The 15,564-nt window shown below is 43.1% G+C and overlaps 2 protein-coding genes across 2 annotated transcripts in view; both read right to left on the bottom strand.

The window, feature by feature from the left end:
- LOC127473544 (uncharacterized) overlaps positions 1–15,564 on the bottom strand; it is a 460,553-nt gene that overhangs the window by 345,162 nt on the left and 99,827 nt on the right. The window lies entirely within an intron of this gene.
- WNT7A (Wnt family member 7A) overlaps positions 3,018–15,564 on the bottom strand; it is a 39,106-nt gene continuing 26,559 nt past the window's right edge. Inside the window, exon 4 of the mRNA XM_051793319.1 lies at positions 3,018–6,489. Coding sequence (XP_051649279.1) covers positions 6,010–6,489 — 480 coding nt within the window. The 3' untranslated portion in view covers positions 3,018–6,009. The remainder of the gene's footprint in view (positions 6,490–15,564) is intronic.

Below are 15,564 nucleotides of genomic sequence, written 5' to 3'. Positions count from 1 at the left end.
GATTTTGATTTAATTTATTTTCTAAAGTCTATGGGACCAAAATATAAGTTTTGGGTTTGTTTCTTTTTGTTTGGGTGGGGTTTGTTTTGGTTTTTTTTTTTTTTGTTTTTGATTTGTTTTCGTGGGTTTTTATTGTAATTCAAATGCTAAATGTGTTGTGGTATTTACAGCATCTCATTGTGTAAATAATAAAAGGATTTCAGGATAAAAGGACAAATGGCGTAAAGGACCCAGGAGAGAATCTCACAAACTAATTTTAAAATATTAATAGTTAAATCAGTGTTTGCTGACACTGTGTGAGTGAACAGAGCTCAACAGCATTGGAGGAATGAGAAAAATTAGCAACAGGAAAAGGGTTATGTACAATGAGTAAATTTGATTAAGAGATAATCATCAAATGCCAGAATGGTTTGGGTTGAAAGGGACTTCCAAGCCCAACTCATTCCACCCCCTGCCATGGGCAGGGACACCTTCCACTAGCCCAGGTTGCTCCAAGCCCCGTCCAACCCAGCCTTGGACACTTCCAGGGATGGGGCAGCCACAGCTTCTCTGGGCAACCTGTGCCAGGGCCTCACCACTCCCACAGGGAAGGATTTCTTCCATGAGTAAAGAATTCCTTCCATTAATATTAAGCACTACCTCTGGTCCTGTTCATGTGAAGTCTCATCTAAACTGACGAAGAACAAAACTCAGCACTGCATCTTTACAGGTTTTTGTTACTAACTCTTTTGCAAATTTAGCTGAGCAGAGAAAAACCTCTTTCAGTCCACTCTCTTCAACTTAGTTTCAAAAATCCACCAGTGCAGCCTTCTCAATAGCATTGGAAAGGTGAGTTAGGAGCACATGGTGTATTAGATGACAGAGTAATTCCATATTTCTTGTCTGTCTTGGTCTGAAAAATTAAAGGTACACTGTGAGAGGAGGAATGTTTTTTCTTGTTGGGTGTCCTCATTCTCTATTGTATCACAGCCCCTCATGCAGCCAAAAAACCAAAGCACACAATCCCTCAGTGGCTGGGAATGGATCAGAGAGCTCATAAAACTCATAAAACTCCAGAGAGAGCTAAAACTCCAACTGCTTGGAGGAAATAAAGTGACAAGTATAGGGACTGCAGACGGGCTGCTGGTGACAATGGGAGGCAACTTTCCCAACAGCAGCAGTAAATATATTGTGCTACACTTAGAGGAGACATTTCTCTGGGACTTATTTTACAGTTCCCAGTTGCACATTACATGATATGTGCTGTTGATGAATCTATGAATATGTAACAACAACAAAACAGAAAATCAGTAATTTCCTAAAGGCATGAAAAGACACCTTTAAGGTTTTACAGCTTCACCTTTGGACAGGAGAATGGCAAAGTTCTGGTGTCCTTCAAACACGTGGAGTCCTCTAGATCCACATACATCTCTTCAGCATTTTGACTTAATCATATGTTATTAATTACTTGTTTCCAGAGGAAGAATTCCCTTAATTTCTGTTCAAGATTAAAATGTCCACCTCTGAGAAATTATTGGTGTGATTTCGATGAGAAAAGAGCATGAATTGGGTTAGCAAATTAAGTCACTTGTCATGGTGACCACTGAGATAAGGGAGAATGTTCTAGAATCTAGATGAGCTTCATCACCTGAAGTTCTGCTGTGTGATAAAACTTCTGTACTTGGTTTAATTTTGGACAGTTTTGGACTTTACCTCTGTTGCTTGGCAGCAATGGTATCTGACAGGTTTGGGCAGCCCTGTCTGGGCATATCAGCCCCTAAGTCTGCAGTTCAGTTCTTCTACCAACAACAGAGTCGGAGACCTTCTTGTTCAGTCAACTTCTTGGGATTACAAGTTGGGGGTAAGGGACTGTATTAGTTAATATGCACATTTGGGGGATTCACAGGGTGTATTTTCTCATATAGATTATAATGATAAATGTAGAAATATTGTCAGAAATACCTATGTTGAATCTTAATTAGAATCTGTGCACCCTGACTGCAGCCTGCAATGTTTCTGTATTCTATACATTGATTTTTAAGTGTGGTCAGTTCAAAACAGTTTTGCAATCCACAGGAGAGTTCATTAAGAGCCTTGTGCAATATGGTACGTGTCCATTATTCTCCTTTTCTAAGTTACTATGTCCCCTTACAATAACTTTACCAAATGAGTCACTTAAGAGTACATTTTAAGGATGTTTTCAGTTTAATTATCACTGTTGAAAGACGTATCTCCATTAGCTTTGTGAATACATGGCAAAGAAAACTTAATCATCGACCGATTCATGTTTTATGGAAGTGCTTCTGTATCCAGCTCATTGCATTCAGATTAGTTGTCCTCTTAAAAGGGCAGAGAGGTAAAATCCTTAAAACTTGCTTAGGAATCCCAAGGCAGAGCTGCTTCGTTCCCATGAACTGGGGTTCCACTATCAAAGGATTCATCATTAATAACTTCCCAACTTGCAGCTACGCCTTTTCTCCTGCGTTTCCCACTCCTCTCACTCCTCCTGCTCCGTGGATGTGTTTTCTCTTCCCAGGCCTCAGCGAGGTTGTTCTGTGCCCAGCAATGCAGCACTTCCCTGGCTGGCACAGACCAAGGGATGTGTTTTCCTTTGAGAGCCCCGTTGTTGTGCAGTTGGGTGCATTTCCCTGCCATTGTGTGCTCCTCCACCAAGGAAAAACAGAGCCCCTCTATCCCTGAGCACAAAGAACAAACTGTTGTTGGGGGGAGGAATATCTACAAACCTGTAAATCTTTCTCCTCCTGTTTATTCTTCATGTCATTCAAGCCCATTTAGCAAAGGACCAATTAACTCCAGACTCATGGCACATTCTGAGGGGCCAGATTTCTCCTATCAGAGATGACACAGCCAAATTTCCAAATCATTTCTAGTTGAATGCAGCATTTGGTTTTCCTTGCTCTTTAGTTCACAGTTCCCAACCTGTTACTCAAGCTATCAAACAAACTGATGTTTTGTCTAATTTTCTCTCCATTTTCTCATCTGCAATATTGTAAAATATAGGGAAAATGTGTACCAAATCCAATTCATTGTGCATCCAGTTTTTTATTATTGTGACTAAAACTGTTTAAAGGTATTTGTCCTTCAGTAATTATTCTGCTAACTGTACGTGGCACATCACTGCATACAGAAATATACAGGAAGCAGGAGTTTTACAGATTACTCTCCTATGGTAAAAACAGGCTGCAAAGGCAACAATTTGTAAAGTAACTCTAATCAGTGAAGAAAGCACACTTTTGACTATGATATGGTATCCACAAAGTGGTGGTGATGGGGAATTCTAATATTAATTGTTGCATCTGAATTATTTTACCATAATATAGTGTTGTAATGAACATATCTACTGTATGTGGTTGCATTTTGTATCTTGAAGTTTATAACTTGGAATTTAGGAGAACTCAGAGCAGTGATTCAATGACCAATAAAAATTTGCTTTTATATTGACAGTTTGAAATGAAATTGTGTTAATAGCTTTATTTTGATATGCCATTCTGGTACCTGAATTGAATAAACCTTCTATTTTGTGTTAAGTGGCAGGTCTGCAAAGAAACTGTGTATTAACCCTGATTATACATTGCTAGGACTAGGGACTGCATAGGCTTGTGTTCTTACAAAAATAATATATATACAAGAAGTGAGTTAAAAACCCCCACCATTCAGATGAGCCCTAAAAGGTCAGGTTGTGAAACTGCAACATCTTTTGATTTTTTTTTGTGTTTCTTCTGCTTCCCTTCTGAGTTCTTTGTTTTCACAGTCTTAGGTGGGAGTTTTGCCCCAGAACTATCAATGGGCACAAGATAAACCTGTATCATCTACTCCTTGTAATGTTTGCTGCTCTCAACAGGAGTCAGTGAAATGTTTTCTTTACTGATGCCTCTCTGAGCCTCATTAAAGGGGGGAGATCCTGTGGTCTGGAAGTAGGAAAGAATCTGGTGTGTCCCAGACAATTTGCAATATCATCAGTAACGCTGGGCCATGTTTATTAACCAGTGAAAAACAACAGTAAAATTAGATTTTTTTTTTTTATGGGTCACAAATGAGTAAAGCAGCAGGAACAGAATGACTCTAAAAACACAGAGAAATATTTACCACTCAAATGTCTGAAGAAATTAGCAGTGATAAAAAGGAAATGCCATAAAGGGAACGCAAAATGGCTCTGAAAAACAAGTGAGTAGTCTTTAAATTTGCCTCTTTAAACTTGCCTGGATGTTTTTCTGGATTTCTGAGCTCGGGCCTTTTTGGTGGGGGAGGAAAGAATAACGTAAATGCCAAAAAAGAGTTGGACAAAAAGTAAGCTTTGTATCCTATCTATGAGAATCAGACGGTGTGTGTCATGCTAGTTTTTACAGTCACAGTCTACAGTCTCCCACTGATTAAAATGCAATTTGACAGTAACACAATATAGAGGTTTAACTGACAGCACACACAGCACATTTGCGAGTCATAACGCCACAGTTTAATGACTGACGCATGTGGGAAGCTAATTCGCATTTTTTTTTTCTTGAATGGGATAAATGAGCATCCAGTTAATACCAATCATGAATTCAAGCCATGTGACAAAATTGATGCTACATACCCTGTTCTTGTTTTGCATATTCTGCAAATTGAGCTGCAGGAAAAGAGCCAGTTTGTACACATATCCGGAGAGAAAGTTCATTCTGCTTTCTGGCACATCCACCAATTGCAGCTGAATGTATCCAGCTTGCTGCTGTTGTGTTCACAAACTAATTACCCTTTCTCTGTTAAATAGCCTAAGAATTACAAATTGTATGCCTGTTTTGAGAAAAAGTACAGGTTGAACAAGCAGACGTAGTATAAATAAAATATTTATATAAAAATAGTCTCTTACAAAATATACTCTCTTATCCTATGGTTGATTTTTCCAAAAGATGGAAGTTTGTCTGGATTTTCTTAATTTTAGACATATTCCAAACAGGATTTTATTAATGCTTCTTTCTTTAATCGAAGAAAAAAAAAATAACCACAAAGCCTGGTAAAGATTTGTAACCCCTACCACTCGACTTTTGTTCCAGACAACTAGCAGCAAACAGGAGAAAACAAACAAACAAACAAAAACCCCAAAAACAACAGTGTTTGTGTATGTACATATATATAAAGATGCCAGCTTTTGTACTTAAACATCTAGTACTGTAGAACATATCCTGCAAGTCCAACTAATAGAAATATCCTAGTTAAGAATAATATGTACAGCTCCAGTTCTTTCCTTGCTGTTCCTACAAAATTATTCCACAAAGAAAGCCAGCTATCTACTTTAATTGCAGAATAGTTCCCCAAAGGTTGGTAGAGTTCTTTTTTTAATTAAATAAATTAATATTAGTTTTATCTGAATAAATTGTTAAATATTGCTATTATTATGCCCGAGTGTCCCAAATCCCTGTGCTAAAATCTGCAGCACACACACACACACGAAAAAGGCAGGTAAAGCAGTGTTTACAGAAACCTTCAACAGTTCTACTCGCTGTGGCAAGGGGGATGAAGGGGAAAGATGGGCAAGACCAGCAGAAGCTTTTCACGAGTGTAGAAGCCAAAACCTGTGTCATCCACAGGCTCACACGGTGGGGCTCTGTCCATCCCATCCTGTGCAAAGCCCTTCTGGGGGGATTTCTCCCCTATCCCTCCCTGCTCCTTATATTTGACCATCTCTTTTCCAAACCAGGAGTCAGTTGCCACCCTCAGAGATTTCTCCCTGACTGGTGTGTCTCCACAAGGCAGTCAATGCTTCTTCCTTTAGAGGTGCAGGTTGACCGAGATGATCTTTTTCTCTCTCTTTTATGTGTCAGGTGGCTCAGGGTGGGGTTTGTTTGGTTTTCTTTCTTGGCCGACTTTATGAGTCCGAAATGTGTATCCACACAAGCGATGAAACGTGAGAAGAAACGAGGGGCCTCCGTCCACCAGCAGTTCTCCTGGGAGAGCAGGTCTGCCCTGCAGCCTCGTGTGGGTCCGTTGAGTGCATGTGCAAAGGTATCCGTGGCCAGGGCCGTGCCCACGTGCTCACTTACAGGTATAGACCTCTGTTCTCTCGCTGCACGTGTTGCACTTGACGTAGCAGCACCAGTGGAACTTGCAGTTGCACTGCCACACCCGCGAGTACTGGTGGGTGTTGTACCCCCGGCCGCAGCACATCAGGTCGCAGCCGTTGGACTGCTGGGCTGTCTTGTTGCACATCCTGCCCTGTGTGCCCACGCTGCCCGTGACAGGGTCTTCTTCACAATAGTTGGGGGATTTCTCTATGTACACCAAGTCTGTATCCATGGGTTTGCGGTAGGAAAGGGGCTTCTTGATTTTGAGGAAGGTCGGGCGCTTGTTGCGACTCGCCCGCACGGGCTCCACCTGAACGGCCTCGTTGTACTTGTCCTTCAGGATGTAGCCCAGCTCCCGGAATTTGGGCAGGGTTGTCCAGCATGTTTTAGTGGTACAGGATCCTGAGACCCCGTGGCACTTGCACTCTAACTTCATGTTTTCTTCCAGAATCTGTGTTAGAAGAACAAAGAACGATGTGTTAACAAAAGCAGGGGGATTTGATGGATACTGGATGACAAGCAGGGATGGGTTTGCTCTCCAGTAGGAGTTGCCACCAGACACAGGTCACATTCCCACCAAAGCTGTGGGTTTTGCTTGCCTGGACACACTGTTGTCCCAGGTAGCAAATACTCACCAGTATCAACCAAGTTCTGCCTGTGAAGCTCATTCCCCGTTTGCACTTTGAGTAAACCAGGGAGGATAACCTTGCCTAATTTCATAGTCCAGGTCCCAAAGGCAAGATGGGACCCTCCTTAACCACAGCTTTTCTTCGATATGACTGTACAGTGCTTCAGATTTATCTGTTCTTGCAATGCTTGGCATATGGCAGTGAAATTAGGAGCTGGCAGAAAATCACACCTTAACATGAACTGATACGTGCAGAATTCTTTCAGAGTGCAACAATAGGTGCCAGAACCTGACTTTTGTAAACAGAGGTTCTGCATCTCAGTTCTTGCACCTCAGAATGAGGTTGGTGCAAAAGATGGACAAGCAGATACTCTATCAATGTTTGTCCTCCTGTAGGTCTCACATTAATCAACATATGGAGCAGATTATTATTTAGCAATAAAGGCCTCATTTGTTCTAAATGGTGCAAATTAATGCTCCAGTTTTGAAAGCTAAGCATTATTTTGATATACCCACAGTCAAACACACATTCTGGAGGGTTTGAAGTATTTTTGCCCCCTGTCACATGGATAACAGAGCAAACAAATGTCTCAGCTACTTTGCAAGAAAACAAGTTCTGTCTTAGAGCATAAAGGGTAAGAGTAAAGGAATCGGTTTCATGTTTTGTCATCAATTCTTGTTAAAAAATGTCTACCTCTTTAATGCTGTAAAAGCATCTTAAACACCTCAACTTCATGGCTTGCTCCACCCTGTCTCATGCTCCCTTCTTTGTAGGGGTCTCTCATGGTTATGCCTGAGTTGTCACTACTTTCCTTTTGAAGATAACAAGCTTCATCTTCCACCTTCACATCCCTTGAAACTCTGTCCCTGTATCTTCTCCCTCCTGCTGTTTTGCCAGTCCAGGCTTTGCCAAATGAAGCTGGAGACCAGCTTAGTCCCTGCTCTGTGTCCTGAGCCCCACAACTGACCTCATTCAGCAGCAGCATCGGGTTAATACCAGCAAACATACCTGATTCCAGCAATTAATTTCCCACTGGTCTGTACTTGAAAGAGACCATAATAATTTTGATGATGAAATTCTGCCTAACCTGGCAGAGACCAGCAGTGGAAAGCCCAGCCAGAGGGATTAGCAGGGTTCAGGGAGTGGCCACATAATTTTTCCCCTGAGACAACCCAGCTGATCCTTGCAGTTCCAAACCTGGGCAGCCTGGAAGGCTGGAGGGAGGTCAGTGATATGGAAATTTGAATTAACCCTTCTTTTATAGCTGGAGAACTCACTGTGCAGACTCAAACACCAGCCTTTTTCAGCAGAAAACAGGTGAGCCTTCACTGAGGAAGTTGATTCTTCTCATACCTTTTGGTCTTGAGGCTGTTCCTGTGTCACCTGGGCACAGAAACTGCTATTGCCTGACCTTGGGATGATTTGTAGCTGCTTCTTTGCTCCCTGCTCTTCCTGTGCCCATTTTTGATGAACATGGGGATTTTAAGGTATTAAAACAACAGGCTGAGAGAGTTGGGGCTGTTCAGCCTGGAGAGGAGAAGGCTCCAGGGAGACCTCATGGCAGCTTTCCAATACCCAAAGGGGGAGAGGAAATTTTTACAGGGGCATGTAGTGATAGGACAGAGAGGAGTGGCTTTAAACTGAAAGAGTATGTTTGGGTGGGACATTGGGAAGAAATTCTCCCCTGTGAGGATGGGGAGGCCCTGGCACAGGTTGCCCAGAGAAGCTGTGGCTGCCCCATCCCTGGGAGTGTCCAAGGCCAGGTTAGACGGGGCTTGGAGCAACCTGGGCTAGTGGAAGGTGTCCCTGCCCATGGCAGGGCGTGGAATGAGGTGACCTTTAAGATCTCTTCCAACCCAAACCATCCTGTGATTCTGTGATTTTCTGGTTCTATGAAATCACTTTGTTTTTCCTTTAGTCTATGAGCAAAGTGTCCCTACGTGTGGTCTGAAAGCAGGATTCAAAACCCTAGACAGCATGGGTCCAGTACTTTGATAGTTGGGAACTTAGTATATGCTATGGCTTTAAATTAATTTCTCATGCAAACTATCTAATGACTGCCCTAAAACTGAGATGTGAGAAACTTTTATATTCAGATCTACATCTTAACTTGCAGTTCTGCTCAAGCTTTGGCTTTATCTTGTTATCTTGAGTTTCTCTCTCAGCCACTGCATACTTCTTTTTATTGCTCACTCATTCATAAGGTAGTGCACTTCGAAGATAGATGAGGAGATCTACGAGGAAAAGGAGTTAGAGCACAGAAACCGGAAAAATAACATAAATTCTTTTAGCCTCATTTGTACCTTTTTAAAAGTTTTTTTTCTTTTTCTTTTTTTTTTTTTTTTTTTTAATTTGAAACTAGCCAGGATACATTTCTCAGCCCTAATTCAATCACTGTTCTTGTGGAATTGCCTGGCCTTATATCCTGGTACGGTGTTCAAACTTGCAACAAAATATTTCTAACTCGCCTGCCATGGGGATCCGCCAAACTGACTTGAAACATTAATACAGAATACATCATGTGTCATCTATCCAGGCAGGGTTTTTTTTTTTTTCCTCAAGTGTAGTTAAGTAGCCTAAATTGCCTTTCGGTTTATTTCATTCCCATCCATCCTCAGCCGGCAGCCTCGGCGGGATCGAGCAGCGCCGCGGAAAGAGCTGAGCCAGCGCTCGTCTCACGTGCTGCTCCCTGCTCCGGGACACGGTGCCAAACACAACCAGCCGCTGCTTTCCAGGGCTCGGCGAGGCTGGGCACGGCCAGTCTGGAGGAAAAGATCCGCTTTTGTCTGGACGGGAGGAGTTTGTGCAGCGCCTGTTGAGCCCAAGTGCCAGGGGTCCTTCCCAGGGGACCAGAAATGCTCGGAGGGGGGTGGGAAGGGGCAGAGGGACGAGAAGGAGTTTTGGCTTTTAACTCTGTGCTACATTTATTGTTCAGTTTTTCGTTTATGATTTTCATATTTTCCTGAAATTTACTGGCTGCCCCTCCCTTTCTCTCTGCACTTGTGGGAGATGCACTTCCAACATGCTGTGCCAAAATCTCTCCAGCACACCTGCCCCATTTAGGTCCCCTGCACTCTGCAATTGAGCTTTCCCTTCCAGATTTGCCTCCTACCTTTGGCTCACAACGCCTTTTGTTGGTTCTGTTCTTGCACACATACCCTCCTCACTGGTGCTGCCTTTCAATACCATGGTTTGCAAATTCAGCCAGAGATGAACTGACTCTCCAGCCTTCAGAAAACAGGCTACATGGAACTTGAACTGTCTGTCCTCAGCAAAAGCAAAGGCCTGCAATGGATAGTTTTGTTGTACTGTGATATCAGGTGCTTGGGCTATTTGTTTTGCAATAAAATATGTGGATGGTGGTATTTTAATACTGTTCCATTATTCCAGTATCCTCTGATAAATCGATGCCTTTATAAATTCAGGAAGAGAGTTGCAAAGAAAAAGGAGAAAATAAAATAGGGGATTCTTTGGGTAGGGCCAGCAAGCCTTGGTCTATCCCTTGGTTTCTGTGAGCCAAAAGCAGTGCCCTACCCCTTAAAAACTTGGTCTGTGCTAAAAACAGAAAGTGTTCTTTACCTTTCAAGATCAGGATTGGTTTCTTTGAAGGAATTATCCAGCAGCTCATACTTTTTACGTTAGATTAAAACTTTATATACATTACAGACTGACTTTTCCTAAAATGTAAGAGCCTGAAGGGCACAAAACTTAAATCCTAGATCCTCTGTTTCTTACCAAATGACCATATCCAGCTCCATCAGTAAATCTGTATGCACCAGTGAATGCTCTGAACTGGATTAAATGTGAACAAAGAGCTGGAGTTCTTTTAGCTTTGTCCACTTTTTCTTTGAGCTCCTACAGTAAACTGTCAGTACTTGTTTCTCTCTCTCCCCCCCTTGCCATTAGCCTCTGGGAAATAGTTTGTGTGAAGAGAACTCTCTGGCTCTCTCTCCTGATGTTATCTTCAGATGCAGTACCTTTGGGCACTGCCATTAGGAGCTTAACGTGTTTTTTCTTCACCTTCAGTTTTGCAGGGAATGTGCAGGGTTGGTCATGTGAGGGTGGCAAACTGAGGCTCTGGAAAATGCTGCATCCCAGGAGCTGCATGGGCTGGGTCCAGCACGGTGGTCCTGCCCTGGGCAGGGTGCTGGGCCCGTGGCTGGGCTGGCTCAGTGACACCAGCAGAAATTGCTGCCTGGTGTGACCTGGGGCTGGAGTGGCTTTGGCTCACAAGGGAATTGCTGCAGGAACTGTGCCCTCTGGGTGGTGGGAAAGGAGCTGAGGGAGCTCAGGGGGCAGGGACTGAGCTCTGCTCTGTGACCAGGGACAGCAGCCAGGGAGTGGCTGGAGCTGTGTCAGGGCAGGCTCACGTTGGATCTCAGCAAAAGGTTCTTCCCCCAGAGGCTGGTTGGGCACTGCCCAGGCTCCCCAGGGCAGTGGGCACAGCCCCAAGGCTGCCAGAGCTCCAGGAGGGTTTGGCTGATCCTCTGGGGCACAGGGGGTGACTCTTGGGGATGGGCCTGTGCAGGGCCAGGGTTGGACTGGATGATCCTTGTGGGTCCCTTCCAGCTCAGCACATTCTGGGATTCTGTGTCCCTCCTGCAGTGGGTTTTCCCAGCTCAGTGTTTCTGTTCTCTGAGTTACTCAGGTGTATGTCCTGCCCTGGCTTTCCAGCATCCAAAGTCAGCTGCCTTTCGAAATCCATCTGCCAGTCCAGCCTGGGGCCCCTCATGGCCAGTGGGGTCAGGTTTTGCACAACCCTGGGTTTGGTCACCAGGACTCCACAGCCCTCGCTGCCAAAGCTGCCCTGAAGGACATACACTGTCAAACACAGGGCCCATCACACCTCCAGAGCCTTCTCCTTCACCAACAGGATTCCCATGGAAACAAAATCAATACCAGAGTGCCTGAGGCCAGGGACCCTTTGCTGCTTCATCCCAAATAACTCAGGCTGCAGTCTACAGGTGAGGGTGTAATTAGTGAGACAACAGACACTGACTCCTGTCCCACCAAGGCCATGATCTTGCCTAATTTTTCTGACATCAGATCACTTGGGTCAGGAAATACCTGTCTCCTACAAGTGCCTGCACACACAACTTCACTACAGATCAAAGAAAACACAACTATTGGCAAGACAAGAGTGACATTTTCACTCCAGAGAAGAGCATGGCAGGGCTTGGAGAGAGGTCACATCATTTCTGGGGGTTGGGGAGGGCAATGGTCAGATGCAAACCTGTCCCTTTCAGCAGGTGGAAGATGAGGATTTGTGATTTATATTACTTACAGAGGCAATTGTAGATCCTTAAATAAGACAAAGCTCCTCAGACTTCAGGAATGATGTTGAGATATATTTTTTTCTTCTTTTGAAAAGGATTCATTGAATAAAAAGAGTGTTTTAAGCTGATACAATAAAGCCATGTCTTATTTAGTCTTTCAACAAAATAACTTATTTGAGAACCAAATAACATGTAAAGCAACTGGCAGTGAGGTCTAGAGTGAAACTTAAGCACTGAAAAGGGCAGTGGATGGATATGAAACTCTGATTTCACAAGCAGGAAAAGGACTATGTCACATTAAAATGACTAGGAAATGTCTCTGCCACTTGTTTTATCCAAGTGTGAGAGTAATCTCCAAAGGATGCTACTGTTTAAGTAACTTGTAGGACTGTTCTAACACCAGAACTCTGAAATTTGAGGACAGTACAAGTAATACTTGATGCTTTTTTGGCAGGGAAAAAAGAGCATGAGAGAGCATTAAAAAAGCAACACAGAGAAAAATCCAATGAAATCTTTAAGAAATGTGAGAAACAGCATTAAAAAAAAAAGGCACCCAAATGCAAGTTTAAAATTAGGAAAGGCATATTCGGATAGAAAAGATGAAAAATATTCACAGAGCTCTTGTAAATGTGTTCTGTAGAAACACATTTTGCATTGATATCCTGTGGCAAACTGAGTGGGGATGAGTTTGGAACCAACTGTGTCCCACATCGAGTGACTCATTCCAGACAGTCTTTGAAATCTCAGTCGAACATATTATGAAGATCTTATTAAGTACAGCCAAAAGATGTTTTTTTCTCTTGTTTTTGATAAGTAAATCTGTGCAAAAGAATAAGATCTAAAGTCAGTATCAAACAAATTTGCTACTGAACCCTGTGAGCTGAGGCTGTCCCAGAGTTACAGCTACCCCAGGCAGGCTGAGCCATTTTTCCCATTACCATAATTTTTGTGTTTTAAATAAAAAATGCCTGGGAAATCACCAGAGCATGTGACCTACATCAATCAGATCACCTTTGCACTTTTCTTGGAAGAAGTGTCTGAAGAAAATCAGGCAATGTGCAGGTCTGAGGACTAATTATGAAGACATGCTGATGAATGACACGCTGCTCCAAACCCTACAGATGGGTGGGATCTCCCACCACCACCCACCCTCACTAAGGGATATCCTATTTTAAAGAGCAGAAACACTTTTTCCAGATTCAAAGCCATGATACCCTTAAAAAGGAAGACTTCAGAACTTTGACACTCTCCCAAGTTTAACCTTTTCTGTACTATTTCTGACCTTTCTCTTTCTGATCTTTCTCCTTCCACCATAAAGCAGGAGGTTCCTTTCACTTCTTATATGCCCTTTGTAGAGTTTCAAATTTACTTTTATACTTTCTACCTGGAATATTAGTTGCCCTTTACTTCATCTTCATAAAAAATCGATCATATGCAGCAATTATTTTCAAAATGCAGCTTCTATTTCCACAATAATTCAAACAGATAAAGAAAAAATATTAATTAGACTTTCTCATGTGCTGCTAGCAGCACAGAATGAGATGTTCTCCTCTTTCCCTGGGTAAGTTTTGTTGTTTGAGTCAGAGGACAGAGGACCTGCTACCCTTCATTCACTGACTATCACAGCAAATGAACACAGAATTCTGAGAGCAAGGCCAGTAAAACCTGAGAGGAATGCAAGAAAAACTATTTTCTCCTGCATATTTTTCTTATACTTCTGATAACCTTCACGACTTGCTGTGTACTAAATCAATTTATCACCTCTTCTGGGTCCAAAAAGCAGAAGAGCAGTAGAAAATGAATTTCATGGAATGCTTTTATAATTGTTATTCTTGAAGAACAGCTGAACTTAGGACAAAAAGGACAAAACTGGTTTTAAAGAGAGAGATTTACTGATGCTGCTCTTCTCAAACCACGAGCCCTTGCCTTTTTTCAAACTGTACGAACTGTTGTGTGAAATAACTCAAGGTGTCAGAATGTCTCAGAATCACAGAATCACAAGATCACTGAGGTTGGAAAAGCCCTCCAAGATCAGAGTCCCCCCTGTGCCTGATGCCCACCTTGTCCCCCAGCCCAGAGCCCTCAGTGCCACAGCCAGACCTTCCTTGGACCCCTCCAGGGGTGGGGACTCCACCACCTCTCTGGGCTGCTCCTTCCAACCCCTGACCACTTTTTCCAGGAAGAAATTCTTCCTGAGAATTCTTCCTCAGCTTTCTCTCACTGAGGGGTCCTTCTAGGAGAACACCTTAAATGCCACCACAGCTGTCCTTGGGATAAACATCTGCCCAAACGCTCTTGCCAAAGTGCCTGTGGAAGTGGATTCCATGGATGTGGCTCAGAGTCTGTATCTCACTTGCTTAGTGCTCAATATTTCTCTCTGGCAGCTCTGCAAATCTAATCAGGTTCTTAAGTTTTTATTTATCTTCATCAGGATACTGCTTGCAGAGATAGTGGGCATGATGTGGCAACACCTGATTAAGCTCAGTAAAACCTGACAGGGCTTTGAGAGGAAAGATGCCCTCAGAACTCCACAGTGCCCTGCTGGGTCAGACAGTCTCCCCCTGCAGAGGGCCAGGTGTTCTCTTCTCCCTCACCCTCTCCCTTTTCCATCATATCTGATAACAGCTGCAGGACCTGGGGATTCCTTGCCTCCTCTCGTGTCTCCTGAGCGCATTCCAGTTTTCCCCAGGCAGAAAGTACCTGCACTCTGTCTTTGCATCATAATGCAAATCAAACCCATCCATTCAGGAGCTGCAACCACGAGCCCCAGGTTGAGTTTCGGGTACTCTTAAGGGATTTGGTGGATGACAAAGTTTTCTGTGTCATGTTCAGTGCAAAACCTTCTTACCCAACCCTTCCTCCTGTTCGCAGGAAGTCCTGTAGGAAAAGTTTTTCTCAACTACAAATTTCCAAACTACTGCTGAGATTGACTCTGGGGGAGGGTCCTGTGCAGGGTTAAGAGTTGGACTCGATGATCCTTGTGGGTCTCTCCCAACTGAGCATTTTCTGTGATTCTGTGTAAGTTTTATATCAGGAAATAGCCTAAAAGTACCACGTTCCCACTATCTGTTGCAAGTAGCTGTGAAATGGGGGTTCCTGATGTGGGACTTTGTGTTTTCTCAGTTGCTGATGACAAAAGCTCAGTACTAAGGGTTGGCTTGACAGATTATTTATAATCACAGTTATTATATGCTGTGATGGTTTCTTGGTACAGCTGCCTCCAACACTGGTCTGACTTGCCTTTGGGTTTTGTGGATCTTTCTATTTAAAAGCAAGGCAAATATTTTAACAGAACAAAAATGGAAATAATTTGAAAACATAACTGTCAATGGGTTTGATAAACTACTTATATTTAAAAAATAACTCTTGTGAGACCCATTATCACCTAGATTAGACTGCATCGATGCAGTGCCAAGTAAGTGTCGTCATGTAGGAAGTTTAAAGATCAGTCATAAAAAGGAACTTGGAAAAAATAGTTCTGAAAAAAAATCTGGTTTCTTTTAATGTGCTTTCTAGAACAAGAACAAGCAGCAGTCACAAGCATTGAGGCCATGTTGCTGAGAACACAGCTGTGCTGGGCAGGGCACGTCTCCAGGATGAAGGACCAACCACCCCCTCCCT

This window comes from Manacus candei, unplaced genomic scaffold (genome assembly GCF_025592945.1).
Source record: "Manacus candei isolate 608988 ecotype Guabito, Panama unplaced genomic scaffold, ASM2559294v1 h1tg000036l, whole genome shotgun sequence".
In the NCBI taxonomy this organism is placed as follows: domain Eukaryota; kingdom Metazoa; phylum Chordata; class Aves; order Passeriformes; family Pipridae; genus Manacus; species Manacus candei.
This window is presented reverse-complemented; position numbering and strand designations above follow the sequence as displayed.